The sequence below is a fragment of the Lactuca serriola genome, chromosome 8 (genome assembly GCF_051521515.1).
Source record: "Lactuca serriola cultivar US96UC23 chromosome 8, Lser_US96UC23_V15, whole genome shotgun sequence".
Taxonomy (NCBI): Eukaryota; Viridiplantae; Streptophyta; class Magnoliopsida; order Asterales; family Asteraceae; genus Lactuca; species Lactuca serriola.
The window spans coordinates 72585325-72606436 of record NC_136415.1 but is presented as its reverse complement, the minus strand read 5'-3'; the positions used below and the strand labels follow the sequence as shown (position 1 = coordinate 72606436).

General features: G+C 35.9%; 2 protein-coding genes across 4 annotated transcripts; both read right to left on the bottom strand.

The window, feature by feature from the left end:
* Nucleotides 1-7838: 7838 nt before the first annotated feature.
* Nucleotides 7839-12440, bottom strand: LOC145065620 (uncharacterized). The gene is made up of 4 exons (XM_079012648.1): nucleotides 10570-12440; nucleotides 10030-10499; nucleotides 8562-9943; nucleotides 7839-8488 (listed from the first exon to the last, which is right to left on the bottom strand). Exons 3-4 carry the CDS (start codon nucleotides 8880-8882, stop codon nucleotides 8129-8131), a joined length of 681 nt encoding a protein of 226 aa, XP_078868774.1. The 5' UTR covers nucleotides 8883-9943; nucleotides 10030-10499; nucleotides 10570-12440; the 3' UTR covers nucleotides 7839-8128.
* A 116-nt stretch (nucleotides 12441-12556) lies between these two features.
* On the bottom strand, nucleotides 12557-20915 carry LOC145065618 (TMV resistance protein N-like). 3 transcript variants are annotated; one of them, XM_079012647.1, is made up of 8 exons: nucleotides 20589-20915; nucleotides 20192-20386; nucleotides 19435-19571; nucleotides 17913-19264; nucleotides 16385-17492; nucleotides 16063-16284; nucleotides 14888-15733; nucleotides 12557-14805 (listed from the first exon to the last, which is right to left on the bottom strand). In XM_079012647.1, exons 4-8 carry the CDS (start codon nucleotides 18530-18532, stop codon nucleotides 14188-14190), a joined length of 3414 nt encoding a protein of 1137 aa, XP_078868773.1. In that variant the 5' UTR covers nucleotides 18533-19264; nucleotides 19435-19571; nucleotides 20192-20386; nucleotides 20589-20915; the 3' UTR covers nucleotides 12557-14187. The 3 variants fall into 3 exon arrangements, with proteins under 3 accessions (XP_078868773.1, XP_078868771.1, XP_078868772.1); XM_079012645.1 differs by having other exon boundaries at nucleotides 17913-18624; XM_079012646.1 differs by having other exon boundaries at nucleotides 17913-19571; nucleotides 20192-20491.
* Nucleotides 20916-21112: the final 197 nt, after the last annotated feature.

Genomic DNA, 21112 nt, shown 5'->3' with positions numbered 1-21112 from the left:
TTATCTTGCAAGAATTTGAACTAGATCTAATTAGATAACCACCAATTAATTGTTAATTGCCTTATTTGAATTATGTGACCTAGAATATTCTTGACAAAGTTTGGAAAAGTTTCAAATTAATCCCTTTAGGTTTTATAGTTTAAATTTCAACTTAAAAGTTTTGTTTTTGAAATTTAAATAAGTTAAACCCTAATGTTTTGAAATGTTTCAAAACTTGCCCTCAAGTTTTGGAATTTAAAAGTTGATTAAAAGTTTAATTTAGAAATGTTAAATTCTAAAACCCTAGTATTGTTTTGAAAAGTTCAAATCACACCCTTATGGTTTTATTAATTAATTAAAGTGTATAATTAAAAGAGATTTAATAAATCCATAATGTTTTGGTTTACATTTAATTAAATTAAAAGTATAATTTATTAAATTAGACCATCTAGTATTTTAAAAGTGTAAAATACACCCTATACTATATATAACATTAAAAGTATAATATTATACGTATGAGTAAAAGTCAGTCTTACCGTTAGTAGGCCTCATTCACGAAGCTGGTCTATAAGGGGTGTTTAAGGAAATTGCCTATAAAATGGCGATTGAATGGGTATCCAATCTTACCCACCGCACTCTTGACTAGTGGAGGGTCGTTAGCCGAACGGGTAGGATAGGACAGAAACCTTCCATTATAAGTATAATGAAGTACAAAAGTAACTAAATGCTTTTACAAAATTCTCAATCTTAGTTACTTTAGGCAAAAATGAATTGATGTAATTCCATGAAATTACACTTTGTACTCTTGCGAAGACGTTAGTGGAGCGTGTGTGGTTAACCGGCACACTAAATGGTTCTAAGAAAAGGTAGCAAAGGGTGACTCAATGTTTGTCATAGTTTGGTAGAGCGTGTGTGGTTAACCGGCACATCGAATAGGTGATTGTAACATGTGGGGGCACCATGTAAGTTTGCATGGTTATTGACACCCTGTTTTGTGATCCTCGGCATCCCAGTCACAAATCGAGGGGCATATCGAGATTTAAACATGTCATTGAAAAGTTCAATGAATCTCAAAGGATCTAGGAGTTTTCAAAGCATTTAAGACTTAATCTGTTTTTTCGTTTTTCATGGTGGAAAATTAGTGAATCGTCATTCACTTACCTTCAAATGTTCTGCAATTTGGGTTACGGCATCCCTCTCCCAAGTTGTAGAATATTGTGTTGGGTCCTAGCCTTAGTATCTCATTTAGGTGATTTATTAAGGACTCAATCAATCAACTAACTTGAATGTGTTTTCTCCCATTTTGTAGATGTCAAAGTATGACAACTATGGTATTCCCAAATCTCATGGAACAAGCTTTCCACATGAAGATGATATTCCACGATTCGATCGAGGAAAAAGAGATCATACTTCACTTCCTCCACCTCCTCCAATATTCTCCCTAACCCACAAGTTCGAAGGCTTGAAAAGTTCAAGCTAACTCAAGCCCTTTTGGCAAGTAAACTTGAAGAAGGAAAGTCGGTGTGTGCACATGTCCTAGAGATGAAGTCACACATTGATAGGTTAAGAATGTTAGGATCTGTTGTCTGTGAGGAGCTGGCTGTTGACTGGGTTCTTCAGTCGCTTCCTAACTCATATATTGAGTTTGTAAGAGAGTACTATATGATGAACCACGACGTGACCCTAATAGATCTCACCTTCATGCTTATTGCTGCTGAATCAGCAATGGTTTGGCGCACTAAAAAAGCAAAGTTGATTGGTGAATCTACCTTCCAGACCTCTATGGATATAGGCAATGGCAACGAAAGGCATGCCATGATCAAAAATTTTGATCATAAGAGAAAGGCAATGTCTGAAGTAGTTCCATGTGCTGTTCCAAAATAGTCAATTTGCTTTTATTGCCAAGAGAAGGGGCATTGGAGACGAAGCTGTCCTATTTACCTAAGAGATCTAAGAGATGGGAGAGTCAAAACGAATGGCTCTACTTTAGGTAAAATCCATTAACTAACTCCTTTTAAGTTCCTATTTTAGATTCTTAAAACATGATGTGATAAGATTACATTTGATGTTTTGTAGAATCGAAGAAAAGAGAGGAAACTTAAGGGAAGAAGTAAGCAGAATCTAATCGTGAAGAAATGGATTTCGATCACATTACTTGAAGATTAGATTCTTGAGCTACTGCTTGGAGTTAGAATAAGATTGCTAAGAAATATGTATTAGCATAGTTTTTCAAAGAATTGCATCGTAAGGACAAATTTTTCCGCAATAAAATAAAATTTTGATTTTATATTATTTATTTATCCTTATGATGGCGTGTATGAAAAATTGATGTTTTGAATGTTTCTATTATTAGCAATAATGGATTTGATTCTTAATTATGTGGAAATGTCGAGAATTTACCAAATAGGGAGAGTTTCTCATCACCCAAGTTTCAATTGGACAGAAACTTGGAATCATGCAACTTGGTTGCACGATGAATGAGAAATTTCATATTTGGAAATTAGACTAATTCGTTGATAAAGTGTCAAGTGAAGAACTAAGAGATCTAGTACACAAAGTTGTGTGTTGATCAAGTCCACCACAAGAGTAACAAAGATATTTGTCATGATTTACTAAAAGTTTTAGTAAATATGATTATACTTAGAAGATTAAGTGTAATTCTGAATTGATTGAAAGAGTTTAAATCAATAGCAGAACGAATAAGAAGAATCAAGTAGGCAGAAAGATAAAAGTTTCTCTATTCTAAGAAGAAGGGAGAGTACCTTTTATTATGTTTTATGATAAGTTTTAATAATTAAGAACCATGTCTCAATTGATCCTTTAAGTGAGTCTTAGTACAATTGTATGTCTGAGAAGAGGAATCAAGAATTGAAGAAATGGTTAAATCAAAAAGTCAATCATACTTCGTTCCAAAACAAGTCTTAGAGTTAAGATTGTGACATTGAGTGACAAGTCTTAAGAAGGTTTATAACATTCATAAAATGTAGAATTTGAAAAAAGGTTTTCTTATTTTTGCACATTTGAAATTGGTAAGTTGTGATGTCTTGGATTAGACAAAGACCAACGAGGACCAATTTGTGAAGTGTTTTGTCTTGATAAAAGCTACACTAACTCTTGAATATTTGTTTGTCAAGAAATGTTTATTGACAAGAGAATCTTATATGTCAAGGAGTCAGTGGGAGTCTTAATGGTCTTGAAAGGTTTCAAGAACAAATCAAAATAAACCTTATCAATCATCACTAGCACACGACTTGAGGTTTACAACCTATCGTGTTGACACTATCTTGTTTTTGTGTCGTTCCAATCGAGTTAATTATGCATGTGAGTTCTATGAGTTCTCCTTTGAACACATAAAAGACAAGCACCTTGATCAATGGAAAGTGCATTGATAGGAAAGGGTAAGGTGCTTAACTACTTGGAAGACATGGTGGGCACTGGTGTTACCATAAGGCAAGAAATCAAGATTGAGAAAGTTCGGTCCATATGAGTTTTGATTTGTCGCAAACTTTGGTTTTGACAAATTCGTATGGATAGGAACACATACACCATTAAAATCTAAGTGTCATGAGATTCCCTCCTTCATGAAAATGACTGTGAGGAAATGCTTTCACTAAGAGAGATTTTAAGAAGATAGTGATTGTGAAAATTGGATTCTCGAATTCGATTATGGTTACGGTATCCCTTTCCATGATTCGAATTGTGAAATTTGGCAATTAGTCTGAATTGTTTAGACACACATATGAACTATCTAAGTCAAAGGTGTATAAGTTTGAGAAGCTTAGATAAAGGATTATCAAAGAATTAGGTATTAGAAATATGAACTTAAGAAATTCAATAAGTATTGTTTTTCTGGAAGTTAAGCTGGTTTCTGAATACATGTCAAAGCTAGTGGGAGCATAAGTGTTATGCTTATATGATAATAATCATCATGATAGTGGGAGCATAAATGTTGTGCTTGTATGATTATTAAGGCAAGTATTGCAAGTTAGCAATATTAATTATAGAAAACAAGAGTTATACCTTGCAAAGTCGTAAGGGTTGAATAGTTGTTTTGCTATAATTAAGGGAGAAAATATTATGCTTCATTTCAAATCTAAAGGCTTAGGTTGTGGAATGTTAATAAATTTAGTCAAGGAAACATAGTGCATTCTCAAATTTTGATTATAATCATGGCATCCCTCTTCATAGTTCGAATTGTGAGAACGTGAGACATAAAATATTATGGCAAAAGATTAATAAAGTATCGTATCTTTATGTAAGACATTATGCATCGTGTCCCATACGCTTCGGGTATAGGATCGATTGCAAGTGCTATAATATTTTACCATTCTAAAATTTTCCAAATGTCTAGCGCATTTAGAGGGAAAAAGGACAAGAATTGGTTTTGACTAAAATAATTAAACAACTATCAAAGGACAATCCAAAGCTCGTTGAGGATTGGTCGCTTGTGAGTAGTTGGAAGTATGGTATTGGATGGACCATATCGACATTATTATGAATAGATAAGATTCTATTAAGAATGAGTTGTCATATGGAAAATATGGAAATGTTTCCATATTGGGAGTTGGATATTGAGAGTCTATGTCTAGATTAGAAATTTTATGCAAAAGGATGTTCAAAGGAATGTACTTTGAGTGAGAGACATCACGTCTATGGAATTGTATTGTAACAATCTCAAATAGAGGACTTTGTAATTTCATTGGCAATAGTCATTGTGACTTTTGTGCTATGACGTTACGAAAGGATCATTGCATAAAATGTTAGAATCTAGCATATTCTATAAGTGGCAAGAATTTGATATTCTTATACTTATGATAAAGATTAGGAGTTGTGAAATGAGTGTGATTGGAAATGTGTTCATTTGATCTTTTTCACAAAGTAAGGACCGTAGGTAAACATTATGTGCATGCTAAGAGCATGGGACAAGTGTAGTAATAATTCAAGTAAGAAGTTGATTACCCGAAACAACAAATAATGAGTAATCGATATGGTGATAAACAAAAGGTGTTTTATTTATACTCAAAGGTTTGAGGCCATATGGGATTAGTATTATTCTTGTCTTTCACTTTGCATGTTTTGACTTCCTGAATAATTTAATTGGTTCAGAACAGTCAAATTATTCGAACGGGCCACAGTCGTTCATATGTTGGAAGTAGATATGAATGAAGACTATTGTGAATTGGTGTGTGGATTGTCTAAAGAGTATTAGACATAAGAAAATGTTTGCTGCAACGTTCATGAGTGCTTATGAATATGATTTGAGCATTGGATTAAACCTATGCTCACTTGGATCACTTCATGGATTTCATCACGAGTGATTAGTGAGACGATAATATCTTATATTCTTAAAACCGAGATGTGTGAGTTGTATCTTGCAAGTCGGTTGCACATTGATAATACGTAAACGCACCAGTAACTTGGTGTTATAAAACATATTGTTGTGTGTGATTCGTTAAGTGAGTGCAAGCGAGCATTGAGTCAAAGTTTATCCGCTCCTTTTATCCAAAGCAGGATAAAAGCGATATCTTTGGGCCCCTTGATGATTTAGTGATGGCACCTAAGCGCTTGGCCGAGCCGAGACTAATTTGATGTGATCAATTGTAGTCTGTTGTCAGTCGTCATAAATCGGAAGTCGGGAAATAGTATAGAGAGAATGATTAGAATTCATGTCTTATATCTATACGATATCTAGAATGGAGGAATATATGATCCCTTATCTAAAGGACACGCGTATCTGATAAGATCAGAGTTGACAGGGGCTTTTGAAAGCTACGATTGCAAATCAGGATCTGAAGTCGTACACATAATAGTTATTAGACTTATCCAAGTGGGAGACTGTTGGATTAGTGTCTAAGTCCATAACTATTTTGGTATGTACTTGACCCGATGGTGCATGGTCCTTTTGGGTTGCCTTCACCAAAGCAACTTGATAGGATGAATTATGGAGAGAGAGGATTAATTATGATTTATTAATATATTATAAGAATAATATATTAAAGGAGAAATCATATTGTTTAATTAATATTAGTCAAGAATTAATAAGAATTAAGTTTGTGGCTAAAAGACATTAATTAAACTTAAGGGACTAGAACTATCAATTGTGTGATAGTTGAATATTGGGCTAATGGACTCCATATTAGAGGGGTGGACGAATTGTATGGGGAAACCCATTAGAAATCGTCCTAGGCCTCTAAGGATGGAGTCCATGGGTTGCTTAGGGCCTAAGCATCCAAATTAGGGTTTCCTTGTTAGATAACCCTAATAGCCTCACTATTTAAAGGACCCTTGAGACTCAAAAACGTGGTGAACTTGTTCCTTACGGTTTCCACACGTTTTGGGAAACCTCCTCTCTCCTTATTCTTCATCCTCTTGCTCTTGGTGTTTCTGAACCATTAGAGGAGTGACATTTGTGACTCTAAGCTTTCTAAAGTCATAACAAGGAGGATTTGAGATTGTTATTGCTACATAACAATCAAGGTAAGATGTAAAACCCATTCATAAGTTAATGATTAATTGTATGCTAGATCTAGGGTTTAAAGTCTTGGATGAATTGCATGTACAATAGAGAAACCTAGATCCAAGCATTAGGGTTTGCATGAGCACATAGGATGTTCTTATGAGTAAAACCCATCACTACTAACCATACGAAAATAGGTATAGATTTATACCTTAAACAACAGCTTTGAATGGAATAGCAGCAGATCCGAGCCCCTCCAGCCGATCTTGTTTGGACAACCTCCTTCTTCCTTGCAAGAAGGCACCAAGATGATGAAATTAGCCCGCTCCTCCTCTCTATGCTCCCTGGATCAAATAGGGTCTCTCCAGGGAAAGTGTTGTCGCAAATTAAGGTCATAAAAGCCTTTAAATAGGTCACAAACCCGAACAATTAGGGTTTTCCTCCGCAGCGCTGACTCGGCGAGTCAGATACCTGAATCGTCGAGTCCATCCATTTAACATGTCACCAACTCGTGACCCTACTCGACGAGTTGTGGCACCAGCTCGTCGAGTCCCCCAAGCAAACTCATACTTGCATATAGAAATGTTATACCTCGGAAATCAGGATGTTACAATGCTTTGTGGATTTCTTCTTCATATTTAACCCACATGAGTGAAGGTTTTGTCTTATCTTTAAAATTGAACCAAATGGTTGGATTTTTTTTGCTATAATATCCTTATTTGTGGCTTTGAGGGTTTAATCTTCAACTTCAGGATTTTGCATTGTAGGTTTGGTCTTCATCTCCACGAAAGTTTTTTTGTTCCAAAAAGGAAAATGGGTTGTGAAATCAGAGATGAATGTTGGTTATTCTTGTAATCGGAGATGAACATTGGTACAAATGATTAACAAAAAGGGCCTTAGCTTCAAATTTTCTCACGAAGGTTTAAGGACAATTTTTTTTGTTTGGTTTTTGATTTATCTGGTTTTCAATTTGCTTTCATATCTTCATGGGTTACCAGTCAAATTTGTTCGCATGTTGAATGTTAAAAATGAGATTGTGAGTTAGGTTCTTGGCTACCAATTTTTATTCGTGCAATGTCTCTCCTTTTTTGAAAAAGAAAATGAAAACACAATGTCTTTGGTACATAATATAGATGCAAATGGAAGTACAATGCTGAAATTGGTTGGTCACTATTGTTTTGGATGAAGATTTTAGTTGCAAATTATTTGTGAAATGCAAATAGTAAAGTACAATGATGAAATGGTACATAACAAACATATGGTACATAGTATATATGAAATTGGCTAAATGGTAAAGTACAATGTTGAAATTGGCTAAATGTAGTTACAAATGGTACATAATATAGATGCAAATGGTATGGATAAAAAAACAAAATATAAACATAACAAAAATACAAACATATTGCCATAACAAACATATTATAACCATAATGGGGGGATTCATTACACCATATTTATGTACCATTACAAAAGATTACAAAATATCAACTAACATGTACCATCCATCTATTTGTAGCAAATTGCTTAAAATATATCCCAAAAAGGCAACCCAAAAGGTACATGAGAACAACTAGATGAAAAGTGCACTTAGTGGGTGTATAAACTAAGATGTACTAAATGCACCAAAAAGGGCTTCCTATGCAAATGCACAAGTATACCATCCCCACCTAAATCCACCATATACATACCTTACTACTCCAAATACACTAGATTTGAACATGTGGAACCACCCCCATCTTTATCAAAAACTGCCTTTTTAAGCTTTAGTTTAGTGATCGTCTCTGATGGCTTTCTTTTCCTTGTCTTAGGCACTATCAAATGTCCTTCATCATCAGCCTCATTCCCATAATCAGCAACCTTATTCCCATCATCAGCAACCTTATTATTTAAAACATCATCGACAGCCTCATTCCCATCATTAACACCTTCACCTTCACCTTCAATCACATCACCATCATCTTGATTTTCAACACCTTCACCTTCATCATTTAGAACATCATTTACAAAGTCAACTTCACCTTCATCAACATCAGGCTCATCCTCATTTAAGTCCTAATGCAAGAAATAACAAACCTATATAAAAGGAAAAAAACATATATTTAAAATTACAAGGTTTATAAATTACCATCTCAAATGGTGAAATGCCATTAAGTTCAATTTTCAACATCCCCATGCTTTCAATTTTAGCCATGGAATATCCTGCTTCAAGTAAATTTGCTATTCCTTCTACACTTATCTTGATTTTGTTTGGGAGAACATCTGACGCATGTCCTTCAGTGAATTTAGGTTCTATACCACCTTCATTCACCAATGGAACATTAGATGCATCTGATGGATTTCCAGAACCAAGAATTTGATCAATTGCATCTCCAAATTCATCAAGACTCTCTTTTAGATCTAGGGAAACTTTTATTGGAACATCAGTTACTTCTTCTTTTAGCACCATAATGTCATATTCCTCTTTTATCACCTCATTCACCAAAGGAACATCATTAACAGCAGGAGCTTGAGCAACATCATTTGGAATATCATTAACAACCGGAACTTGGTTATTGACCAAATGAACTTCATTAAGAACGGACTCTGGCACCTTCACTGACACCTTAATTTCTTCCTATTCTATCACCTCATTCACCAAAGGAACATCATTAAAAATAGGAGCTTGAGCAACATCATTTGGAATATCATTAACAACTGGAAGTTGGCTGTTGAAATCATCCTGAAATTTGGTTGTTGACTTCCTAAGATTTGGCCTTCTTACATGCAATTTCTTCCTTCTAACACCTGGAATAGTTACTTCACTTGGCCGACTACCCACATATACAATGCCACCAACTCTAAAACTTAGGCTTTTTAAACCTAATTTCCTCATTTTTCTTACCGATGTTAGAACTTGAAGCATGTAGACAATCTTGTTGCCTTGCTTGTTGACTATGTTTAGTGGGTACAGTTGATGATATAGGTGGTTGAATGGCATGTTGGTTAGATCCAGCTACATCACCTTTCCTAGGCCTCCCATTCTTCTTTGGTGGCATAGGAATTGGTATCCTTTTTTCATTCTTGCAGCCTTTTTTATTATGCACATACTCAAGACAATTAGCACATCTTACTGTCCTTGGGGGTTTTACCCTTGAAGTGGAACTAAACTTACTCTTTTTCTCACTTGCATGCTTCCTTCTCTTGGTTCTGCTCCTACCAAGCATTTACCTACCAACAGGTGGCAAAGGCTTGTTGTATCCAGTTGCAGGCCACATATTACTCCCATTCACATGACTGATGTTTTTAGAGTAGCATTTCGTGAACTTATTCATTGAAAAGTAGTCATTAATATATCCCTTTGGAGTTTGATGGATATAATTAATGGCTATTATGGCATGGACACAAGGGATTCCAGACAAATCCCATAATCTGCAAGAACAAATCCTACCATCCAAATCTAACTTGTAACTAGCACATGCTTTTCTCACTTCAAATACATTTCCTAGGCTATTAACTACTAACCAAAACCTGCATGAAGACAAAAGAGTATGTATTAGTCATTATATATCAATTATAATGACAGTTAGAAAAAAAACAATTATTTTGTGTCTTACCTAAAGTTCTTTCCAAAAAGATTCATCTTCTTAATCACTTCTAGACATATATTACCTTTCCATTTACTGCATTTATCATTCATAAAGGAAAATATATATCCATGATGTATATCCTTATCTCCTCAAGCATTGTGATCAAAGGTTTTTTCCTAGCTTCTACAACTATAGAGTTGAAACACTCTGAAATACCATTCTCCACTGCCTCACAAGCAAACCCTACACTCATGTAAGCTCTACACCATGTTTTGGGTTCTTTTGACACTAGATACTCATATGCATTAGGGCTTATAGTCTTTATTTTTTTCCATGTTTCTCAAGAAGTTACCTTCAACACATATCATTGCACAAGCCCATAACAGCTTCTTCAACTCCAATCCAGAGAAAGCTTTATTAAAATTTGCATAAATGTGTCTAGCACATTTTTTGTGCTCCACATGTGTCAAAATAACGTTAACATATTCAAGCAAACCCTGTGAAAAAACATATTATATCAACATTTATAACCATATAGAAATACACTATGATTATAAGGGAACTTACTTTATGTTGATCGAAAATAACAACCAAATCTACACCAGTACCAAGGTCAAGATCATCCTTCAGAAGCTCCAGAAACCAGGTCCAATTATCTTTGTTTTCCACATCAACAACAACCCAAGCTATTAGGAACACTTGGTTATTAGCATCTTTACCTATGATTGTGAGTAATTCACCATTTACCTGACCCTTTAGGATTTTTAAAATAATTCTTCTCATCTGGATTGTTAGTAACACCAACTTTGCATGTAAACCCAGGGCTTGATCTCAACATCTCTTGGGCATAATCCCAAATTTTGCATAGTGTTCATTTAATTTACCCTCAATCAGTTCTTTTGCCCATTGTTATGCCCTTCTAACTTGTCCTCTAGATACCACACATCTATACCTTTGTTTGATGTCACTGATCATCTCCATAAGTTTAACTTTGGGCTTATTTGCTATCTTAGTAACATAATGTCTTCCAATCCATTATGGGGTAACAATAGACCCAAATTTAAACACTCTAGAACAAATATGCTCATAATTCATTGTCTTAACCTAGAAGGTTCTATTATTGTACATCCAAGTTGCATAAAGTCTAAAAGGGAATTTATTATCTTCATGTCTCTTACCACATCTTGCAACAATTCTTCTATTGTCACTCTTTTGAAAGTATATTTGGTACCCTCAATTTACTGCATAGTTTGTCACATAGAATTTCAGTTGTGCAGGTGGTTCAAACATGTCCCCTAACTTAGGTTCCATCTTATAGCACCTAGCATTTGGATCATGTATTATGTAGCTGTTCGTCACTACTTCCTCTACATCCTCATCGTTTTGAAAATCATTACCATGGTCCACTAGATCTTTCACCTCATCAGTCATACTTGCATTTCTGATGTTCGCATCACAAAGTAGAATGTTAAGAAAATCATCCTTACATATATCAAGCCTTGATACAAACTCCTGTTGTGGTTCATGATCCATGTAAATCTCGTGCAGCTCAAAATCCATCTCATTTAACCCAGAAAATGGCTCGTAAATTCCAGCAAATGGGTCATCGTAACCATCGGCTAAAGAACCCATTTCTAACCCATGCGCAATCGTAACCATTATCATGAAAAGTAGGCAATTAATGGAGGTGATTTCTCGTAAAAACCATGATCAGATCGTAATTTCTTACCTCTTGAAAAAACCCTAGCTTCAAACAACGAGAATGCTTCACCAGATGGAGTGCTTCAGATAACGACAATGCTTCACCGGATGGAGTTTAACGTTTGAGTTCCTATCACCTACATACGAAGAAGTAGTCGCATGGGAGGGTGGCAGGTTGTGTGTCTCAATGTTGATAGAGGGTACTTTGTTAACGAAGAGAAACGGAGGAGACCGCTTTAATAATGTTACCAGTTGTAAAAAAGGATGTAACCTGTTGGTAAAGGGGAACCGGTGAAAAACATTGAAATGAAACATGATGGGCAAATGTGAGGTATCCGTGGCAAAAAAAAATCGATTTTGGACATAACTAATTTGTTTATGTAAATTCATGGACTTTTTCGACAAAAACCCAAGGCATGAAGTTGTCGGAGGTTTATTGCTACCTGAGGAGAATTTGTCGGAGATTTATTGCTACCTAGCGTGAAAATTTCAGACTGGATAATTTGTCGGAGGTTTATTGCTACCTGAGGAGAATTTGGATCCAAGGCATGAAGTTGTCTCGAAGGATTATCACTCATGGTGTCTCTATGAGCACGATGTCTCTTCTGAGCAGCTGATCCTTGGAGACTGGTGAGTTAGTTGTGTTTGACAATTTTGTGACAATCGTCATAATCACTCATGGCAACCATGGTTTTATCAGCTGTGAGGATCTGTAAGCCTCCGATAACAAGTCGGTATCAACAAATCAGTGACCTCTTTCAAATTCAAACTATGATTCCAAACAGATCGAAAAGAAAACTACAGCAAATTCAAAACCCTAACGCTCCTAATTTCGAGATCGTTAAACAATAAGTTAAGCAAATGAAAAATAATCACGATTCAAACACAATTGTAGCTAAATTACTGATCAAACATCACACACCATACCAAATTGAAAATCAACAAACCCTAAACTTATCATAATACAAGATTGATTCTCGATATTCACAAGTATCTGTCCGATCTAACACAAACATCTAACACAAACAGGGTTAAGATTAACAGTGTTCAGCCACATAATTGTAGAAGAGCAGAGTCGGTGCATTCAAAATCGGCCGGAGACGAAAGACCGATGAGGAACAATAACTCCATATTTGGACGACTTGACGTTGATTTTAGGGGAAACCGATAGACTTGATAAGCAAATCATCTACATTGGAGGTGGAGATGAAGATACACAGTAGATGATCTTGTGTCGGAGAAGAAGTTGATAAGGGGAATCATTGGAAAAGAAACTAACTGCGAGGATGAGAGAGAGAGAGAGAGAGAGAGAGAGAGAGAGATATGATATTTTAGTTTATCAGTATATTTAGGATATAATGTAATTGAATGTTTGTTTCCTATAATACCCTTGTTTAATTTAATTAAGATACCCCTACCATTTTAGTTTTCTACCTATTTACAAAAATACCACTTTACATCTTGACCCTCTTTTTTTTTGTCTAACGCTCCACCTTTAGTCCTCAGGAAACTTTAAATTTGATTTTCTTTTCGTTTTTTAGTGTTTAATTTGCATCATATTCAAGTATATGATGCAATTTGCAATTATATTGATAATTTGTTGTGGTATAGCAAATTGGCTACCCCTAAGGGCAAAAACGACAAATGTCAAAATACAAACCTAAGATGAGAAGATCAACAACTTGAACTTCAAAAGATGAGTTTTCCAGTGTAAGGATGGTGTACTCTAGCAAGGAACCAGAGAGGAGACATATGCAGGCAAAAAAGACTCAAAACCCGGGGTAAAATAGGAAAACATCGGGGCACCAGGGACACAGAGAAATATGTTGGCTAACTTCCTTTATATTGAGTGAATGGATGAATAAATAAATATTGCAAGAAGCAATTAGAAATTCGTGGTTATTATCCTCAAAGTTAAATTTTGTTTCATGACCTATCATAAAAACCTATGCCTGAATACCCATAACATATATGTTAAAAATCAAGTTTTTTCTTATATATTCGGATAATCCTCTCATAAATTAGGACCCCTGGAAATTAGCATTCTGGCAATAGTACACAGTTGTATTTACAAAACCGGGCCATATGACCACAAATATAAAAAGATCCGGTTGTATAATTGAGACCGGGTTCTTTAACTTGATCATGTAGACCGGTTCCTTACTTTAAACCGGGTCATATAGCTCTCCCTTCCATGAAACCCGGTTTCTACATAATATAACCCGTTTTGTTTAATAACCGGGTCTTTTATAGCGGGTCCTATGTAGTCTTTTGTAGTAGTGTTATATACAAAGCATTCTCTCTCAATGCTCAAAATATTTTATGGTATCATCTTCAGGACAGCTGTTCTCCTCCCTTTGCAATTTGTTACTCGATGTATGTTGCAGTGTAATCACAACCATAAGTTCAGAGTCACTCAGACTATACGAACTGGCAAAGAGTCGACAGCCGTCCTATGGGTGTATGGTTTTGTTAGATATCTTTCTAAGCTTTCCATATAATATTGATAGAATACTTTGAATTATCTTGGATCATAAATGCTTTATATTCATCATTTTCCTCATGCCAAAATTCTGAGCAATCTGTTGCAGCTTTTGTCGTTTGCACGGGATCATCTTTACTTTTTCTAGGAACAAGCTCAACTGCAAACGAAGTCCAATTTCTCTTTATGGAAAATGAAATAATACTGTATGATGAATTCAATGATGTGGTTTGCCTCAATGAACTAAAGGAAACATATCCCACAGATGTCTTTACTTCTCCTTCTAAATATTCAGGCTCTGGTGTTTCATCAGACTCATGCCAAATCTCAAACCGAGAATCTTCTTCATCTGGATCCTTCTTGATACTTATGTCAATCTCCATATCTTTGTCCTGGAATATAATGTGTATTAAGAACCCACAAAAGTCATTGCACCAATCATCTGGAAGACGCAGTCTAAACTTTTCTTCACCAGATTGAATATGCCTTTTATATGGGTCCCATTTAACATGTGGGAGACGCTTTGTCAATGTTTTTCCCCTAAAGAACCTCCCTACAAACCCCTTTGGAATCTGATATGGAATGGTGAAACTGATAAAATGATCTTCAATAGCATTCCCCTGCCATGGAAAACACATTCATTGGGTTAATTAATATGATAAAGAACAAAATTCAAAAGGTACGTATAGTATAAAGCCAAACCTGGAGCATGGAGCCTAGTAATATCTCACCAACACGCGGACCTAATTTGTAAGCCCCCCAAAGTGAGACTTTCCACAACCATTTACAGTTTGAGATACCTCCAAAGCTTTCAAGTGAATCACAACAATCTGCTCTAACAATGGCTATACTTTGTGGCAGCTCCGACAATTCTACAAGTTCTTTGCAGAATGACACGTCGAGCCATTTGAGTCGAGGAAATTGCAAGCAACTAAAACTTAACTGTGAAAACTTATTTCTGAATAGATTGAGTTCTTGCAAGTTGGGCAACTCCAAAACATCAGAGCCTATATCTTCATCTCCCAAATTGCACTCGCTCAGATCCAACTTCCTTAAGAAGTGGAGTTCTTGCAAATTGTGAAACAAAACTAAGAATATGTTGCGAGATAAACAAGGCCCCTCTACACAACATTCTACACCAGGAAGATGTCTGCAACCACACCTCAAACAACTAACAACATAGTTTGTACTAGATTCTATGTAGGGTGCAACTTGGCTCCCACTATTATCATCCAAATCAAGATGTGTTGAATTCTCCATCCTCTGATGGTGGATCTTTGGAAACTTAACAAGTTTAGGGTGCTCTGTGAATTCAAGGGTCTCGAGTTTCCTTATTCCCCTAATGGGTGGAAATATCTCAAGACTCCGACAATTTTCTATAGATAAGAAAACAAGCTTTTCCAAGCATCCAATCGATGGATGAATTTCTTCTAAACACAGACAGCCATGAAGAATGAATCTTTCAAGATTTGGAAGTCCATTAAAATTTGGTGTCATGATTAGCTTATTCATATGGCTAAGTTCCAATAACTTCAAACTTGGGAGCACCTGTTGAGTACAAGTGCAAACAAGTCAAAAATGTATCAAGGTGACATGATTTGAAGGAAAATGGCACACACACAGATAGACACAAACACACTCAGACAAACACAAATGGAAATCATCTGATGTGTTCAATTGTTTAATAAAGTATCTATAAATCACTTGAGAAAAACAAAGATAATAAAATATCTTTAAAGGACATTCACAGAATAAAGGTCCATGCTTTTCAATACTATAGATAATTGAAGTATACTCCGGATTAGTCGTGTCTGTAATTCATCATCAACTTTGTTTTCATCTGTTAATTAGACAAAGTGACCAACAATACAAATTACCTTACAGCCCTCCCAAAGTTGCTTTTCAGAACCTGAGGACACTATAAGACAGCAAAGCTCCCTTAGTGGAAGGTCATTAAACAATAATTTTGCAGGATCCCCTATCGATTTCATATACCGAAGGTTCTTCATGTTTGCAGAAACCGAAGGAAGATCTTGTTCTTGTTTTTTTGCTGGCTGGAAGTGAAAATCCATTTCTATTGCTTCAATCTTGTCAAGTTCCTGTGATAGAGGAACAAAATGGTGTCAGGAATCAGGATGGATTCAAAAGTGATTGTTTATACAGACATAATATATCATGCAAAGCTAGCTTAAACATTACCGTGGTTGCATCCATAGCACATATTTTATAAACATCTTCCTCCTTCCAAATCCTACTATGTTTTTCAGGGTGCTTAGGGTGTTCCCCTCTAACAATATAGTGTCCCATTTCTTGCACCAGATCATGCATATCAAAATATCCATCTTCTGAAATAGTTATGAGAGCCTTTTGTATCAACACCTTTACTCCTATAACTGGATGAAAACCACAAGCATCAAAGATCCGCATTGCGTTGTATTTGTACTTCCCCCTAAAGAAACATGCAATATCAAGGAACAACTCTCTCTCAACCTTTGTGAGTCCATCAAAGCTGATTTTTAGCGTTTCCAGAATATTATCATTTGGAATCTCTTTCAGTCTTGCTAATGCACTCCTCCACTCATGAATATTTTTGTCACATAGAAATGAACCAAGAATTGTAAGTGCTAATGGAAGCCCACCGGCATAAGAGACCACCTCTTTTGAAAGCTGCTCATAATTTTCCATGGGTGTGTGATCTCGGTGTGCATGCTTGCAAAATAGCTTAATAGCCTCATCACTGTTTAACAATCTAATACTGTGTGTCACATTTACTCTGTGTGCATTTAATATATGCTCATCTCTAGTTGTCATTATTACTCGGCTTCCTTCACCGAACCAACCATGTGATCCAGCTAACGCTTTTAGTTGGTCAAGCTGATCGACATCATCAAGAACAATGAGGACCTTTCTATGGCATAACCTATTTTGTATCATGCGTCTTCCTTCCTCAACTCTCTCTATTCCCTGAACTTCCTTTTGTTTCGAAACACCAGAGAGAATTTTTTTTTGCAAGCTTACCAAACCATTAATCTTGCTTGATTCCTCCCGGATATTTTGTACAAAGCAACAACCATCGAACATGCTAGAGATTTCATCATAAATAGAAGAAGCAAGAGTAGTCTTACCACCACCCCCAACCCCCCATATTCCAACCATTCGTACACCACCTGACTCAATTTGTAACTCTAATTTCAAACGTTGTATGCGAGCCGCCATTCCGATTAGGTCCTCATTTGCACTTGAAGGTACTAACTGCAACCTCTGTGAAATTGTGTCAACAATTTCTTTGATAACCCTTGATTCATGCCTACACATTGGATATGCAAGGATTATTAACACATACTCGAATTGACAAAAAAGTAATTTGTTTCATGCTCCATGAAAGTTCAGATTCAAAATAGGACTTGTAAGGTTAACATCACAAGTATATGTAGTAATATTCTTGGGAAACATTGAATGGTTTCAAACAGCAACAAACAAAGCAAGATGGATTTCTTTGTTGTAGCTTGAAGCAGGCGTTAAATAAGAAATCAGAATTAGAAGTCAATGAAAACCATCATAACTTAAATTAAGCCTATACATAACTGATCAATTGATCTATACGGTCATCAACATCATCAAGAATAATTATATTTGTATAAAAAAACTAACAAGGTACAAGTGTAAATGAGTTGTAGAGCATGCATATTCTAGGCATAAAAAGTGCAAAAACAAAAAAGAACATTACCCGTTGGCAACGTGTTTGGGTTCCCATCCAGAAATGTTACTTGCATCCACAAGTGCTTTTCTCCAAGATTCAACCTTGGCCTTGTGCTCCAACTCATGTTTGGCAAAGGCTTCTTGGTATTTCCGGATTTGTTCTCGAGGTGCAGAGAGCAATCCCCAAGGGTCCTCCACAACTGCGTGTCCCCAAGATTTAGTTTTCTTCTTGTTCTCCAACTCATGCTTGGCAAATGCTTCTCCATATTTTTGTTTTTGTTTTCGTACTTCAGAGGGATCTACACCATAGAATATGGGCATAACGATTGTGCCTTTAATATCCTTGCATTTCATAATACATGCAAGTTCATCTAAGCACCATGAAGAGTCTGCATAGTTCTCTGAGAATATGATGACAGCAATCTGAGATTCTTCTATAGCTTTCATAAGGGCTGGGCCGATCGATTCGCCCCGAGAAAGTGTTTCATCGTCCTTGTAGGTGTAGATCCCTTGTTGTTCAAGAGCCGAGTAGAGATGATCAACAAAATTTCTGCGAGTATCTTCTCCTCTAAAGCTAAGAAAAACATGGTACTTCCAGGATTGAGAAGGAAAGGCCGGAAGAGAGGGAGATGATGAAGAAGATGCCATCGATGTGTCGATTTGTTGAGATAGATTGCAAGTGGTATTAGCACTTCAGTGAAAAGAACTTTATACAAAGAGATTTGAGTTTCCAATAAAACCTGTTATTATGTAGGAAAACCATGCACAACTCATAACCGATATAATAGGTTACCATGTAAAAACTCCTTTGAAAGCATAATACAAGCAAGTCGCAATTCTAAAGATAGGCATAAATTGATTTAGGTAATGTGAGTTAGTTTTTCCACAATTACATTATACAAACTAATAATGTTTCACTCTATGTTCTACATTGAGATTTTTCTTAAAAGACGTGGAAGCTCATACTTCAATTTCCACAGGGTTTGATCCACCGCTTGACTTTTTTCTCTCAATTCACTAGATCGGTTAACCACAGAGTGAAAATCATGAATGGAAAAGGCAGGTTTTTGGAGGTTTCCTTAAAATTAATTCTCTAAGTTTAGAGATTATTTTCCATTGCTATCCTAATTTTGGCAGGATTAGGAGGTGATCTTGAAGGCTGATTTGAGAATCTCATGGTGTATCTGTATCGAGAATTTCAAGTTGGATTGCCCGGTGATTCCTTTTGGGTGGTGACGACTCACGACTGTATCTCAGAAGGAGCGTTGTTGCTGTTTTACTTTGTTTTTTTTAATTTTCGGGTTAACTTTTGATCCAAATACTAAGCCGTTGGCCATCATTATTCACTTCACAAATTGCTTAATTTGATCTTCTACGACACTAATTCAAAAACTTCACAACTTTGATTAGATTAAGTCAAAATACGTTTCTCACATTCTGGATCTGACATTTCTTAAAATAACTTATATAAAACTTCATTAATTAGCACTTTCGTTTCTTTCTTGGTAACTTATATATAATTCATCAGTTTAACAGTTAGAGGAACGTACCACAGATTCCCAGAGCAACACCAAACTCAAGCGCGCCCTTTAAATGACGAAGAAGAAATTAACGGATGCGACGGATGCATAAATTTGCTGAGAGTTGAGACAAAATGTATGTGGTTGGAGCACCAAAATGAAATGAACTATATACAGAGAAAAAGATATATCATTTCCAAGAAATTTCGTATCACGTGATATTTTCTATAATATAAATTGAGTTGTTTTTTCATTGAAAGTGTTGAGATAGAGTATATGTGGTCTGCGCACCTCCTTAGGAGTTTCTTATCAATTAATTTTTTCAATACAACTTGAGTTGTTTTCCCACTGTTGATGTCATCATCATAATCAATGACTTTTCAGGGCAGATTGATTTAATCAATGATGTGGTACAAGTTGTTGCCATTTGAATTTTCATTATCCACATCATCTGTCATGTGTACAAAACCGATGATGTGGAATTTCTAATATTCAAATAATTTTAAATTACTTATTATTACTATTATTAATATCAATACAAAAGCTAAATACTTATTTATCAAAGAGCTTCTCACCTTTTTTCATGATTTAGGCAATACTGTTGGTTTTTATACAAAACATTTGTAACAAAGTTTCAGGTTAGGACCAAAACATGCAATACGACCTTCTAACAAGTTGCTTTTTATTTTTTGTCTCGGAAATGGTTACATGGACAATCTACTAATACTTGTATAAAAAATATCTAGATGACTTCTGTGTGTGGGAAGAGAGTCCAATAGACTTGTACCACATGCAATAGCAGATTGTACCCCCTGCAAATTTTTGAATTGGTGGTGGTGTGGTTCATCTTAAGGCTCATGAAATCGTCTCTTATTGTCGACCCACCATTGTTCTTCAGATGAAGAGTTTTCTAAACCATATGATTGTTGGTATATAAAACTAGCCTTGTTCATCCAGACATATTTTTGCAATCTGAACTCACCTGCCAAAACACCCATTTACTATTACTCCGCCATTGTTGTTAATGTTAAGATGTACCCAAAATCGTAACAGTGACACCGATATAGAAACCCAACAACCTGCCTAACTGAAACCAAAATCTTAACCCCAAATTTAATCCAAAAACTTGACTCAATCAAAACAAAACCTGAATCATTTGTCTACTTAAAAAAAAAACCGGATACCTTCACTTGAATGCTAACAATGATACGAACTTGATTCTGCATTAGGTTGAACTGAATCCGGAAGGCACTGAACCTTTGTGTTGGATTGTCGATTAGGTCAACTCCAGGGTTTTCATTGTGCGGTTGCCGCAGAGGACAGCGAAGAGGTATGCCAATTTCCTCTTTTTATTAGTGATTGTTAACGGAGTAGTCTTTATAATGCTTCCACAAGGACCACAACGAACCACTAACCGTCACTATCTTCGTTGATTCATCTGCGCTGAGCCCTACTCATCTTTTTTTTAACCTTTTTGGTCGAAAGCAAATAAATAAATAAATAAATAAAAATCGAGTTGTAGCAGAAAAACCCCATCTTGATTTGGGAAGGAGACTGAGAAGGGTCGTCGGGAGCAGGCAAAAACGACTCGGGAGTGGAGTCGGCCGTTGGAGCTGAGGGGAAAGGTCAGGTGGGGTCTCCGATTGGACCCTATCCATTTAACGTCCATCTACGTCAATAGAGTTGCGACACTCTAGCACATTGGCAT

Bases quoted from the DNA above. Each gene is read 5' to 3' on its own strand.
- LOC145065620 (XM_079012648.1), bottom strand. From the start codon at position 8,882: ATGGTGCTAAAAGAAGAAGTAACTGATGTTCCAATAAAAGTTTCCCTA. The intron at 8,489-8,561 runs GTAATTTATAAA...TTCTTGCATTAG, and splicing joins GCATTTCACCATTTGAGATG to GACTTAAATGAGGATGAGCC.
- LOC145065618 (XM_079012646.1), bottom strand. From the start codon at position 18,532: ATGGCATCTTCTTCATCATCTCCCTCTCTTCCGGCCTTTCCTTCTCAA. The intron at 15,734-16,062 runs GTAATTTGTATT...TGTACTCAACAG, and splicing joins AACTTTGGGAGGGCTGTAAG to GTGCTCCCAAGTTTGAAGTT. The intron at 14,806-14,887 runs GTTTGGCTTTAT...TTTCCATGGCAG, and splicing joins TACTAGGCTCCATGCTCCAG to GGGAATGCTATTGAAGATCA.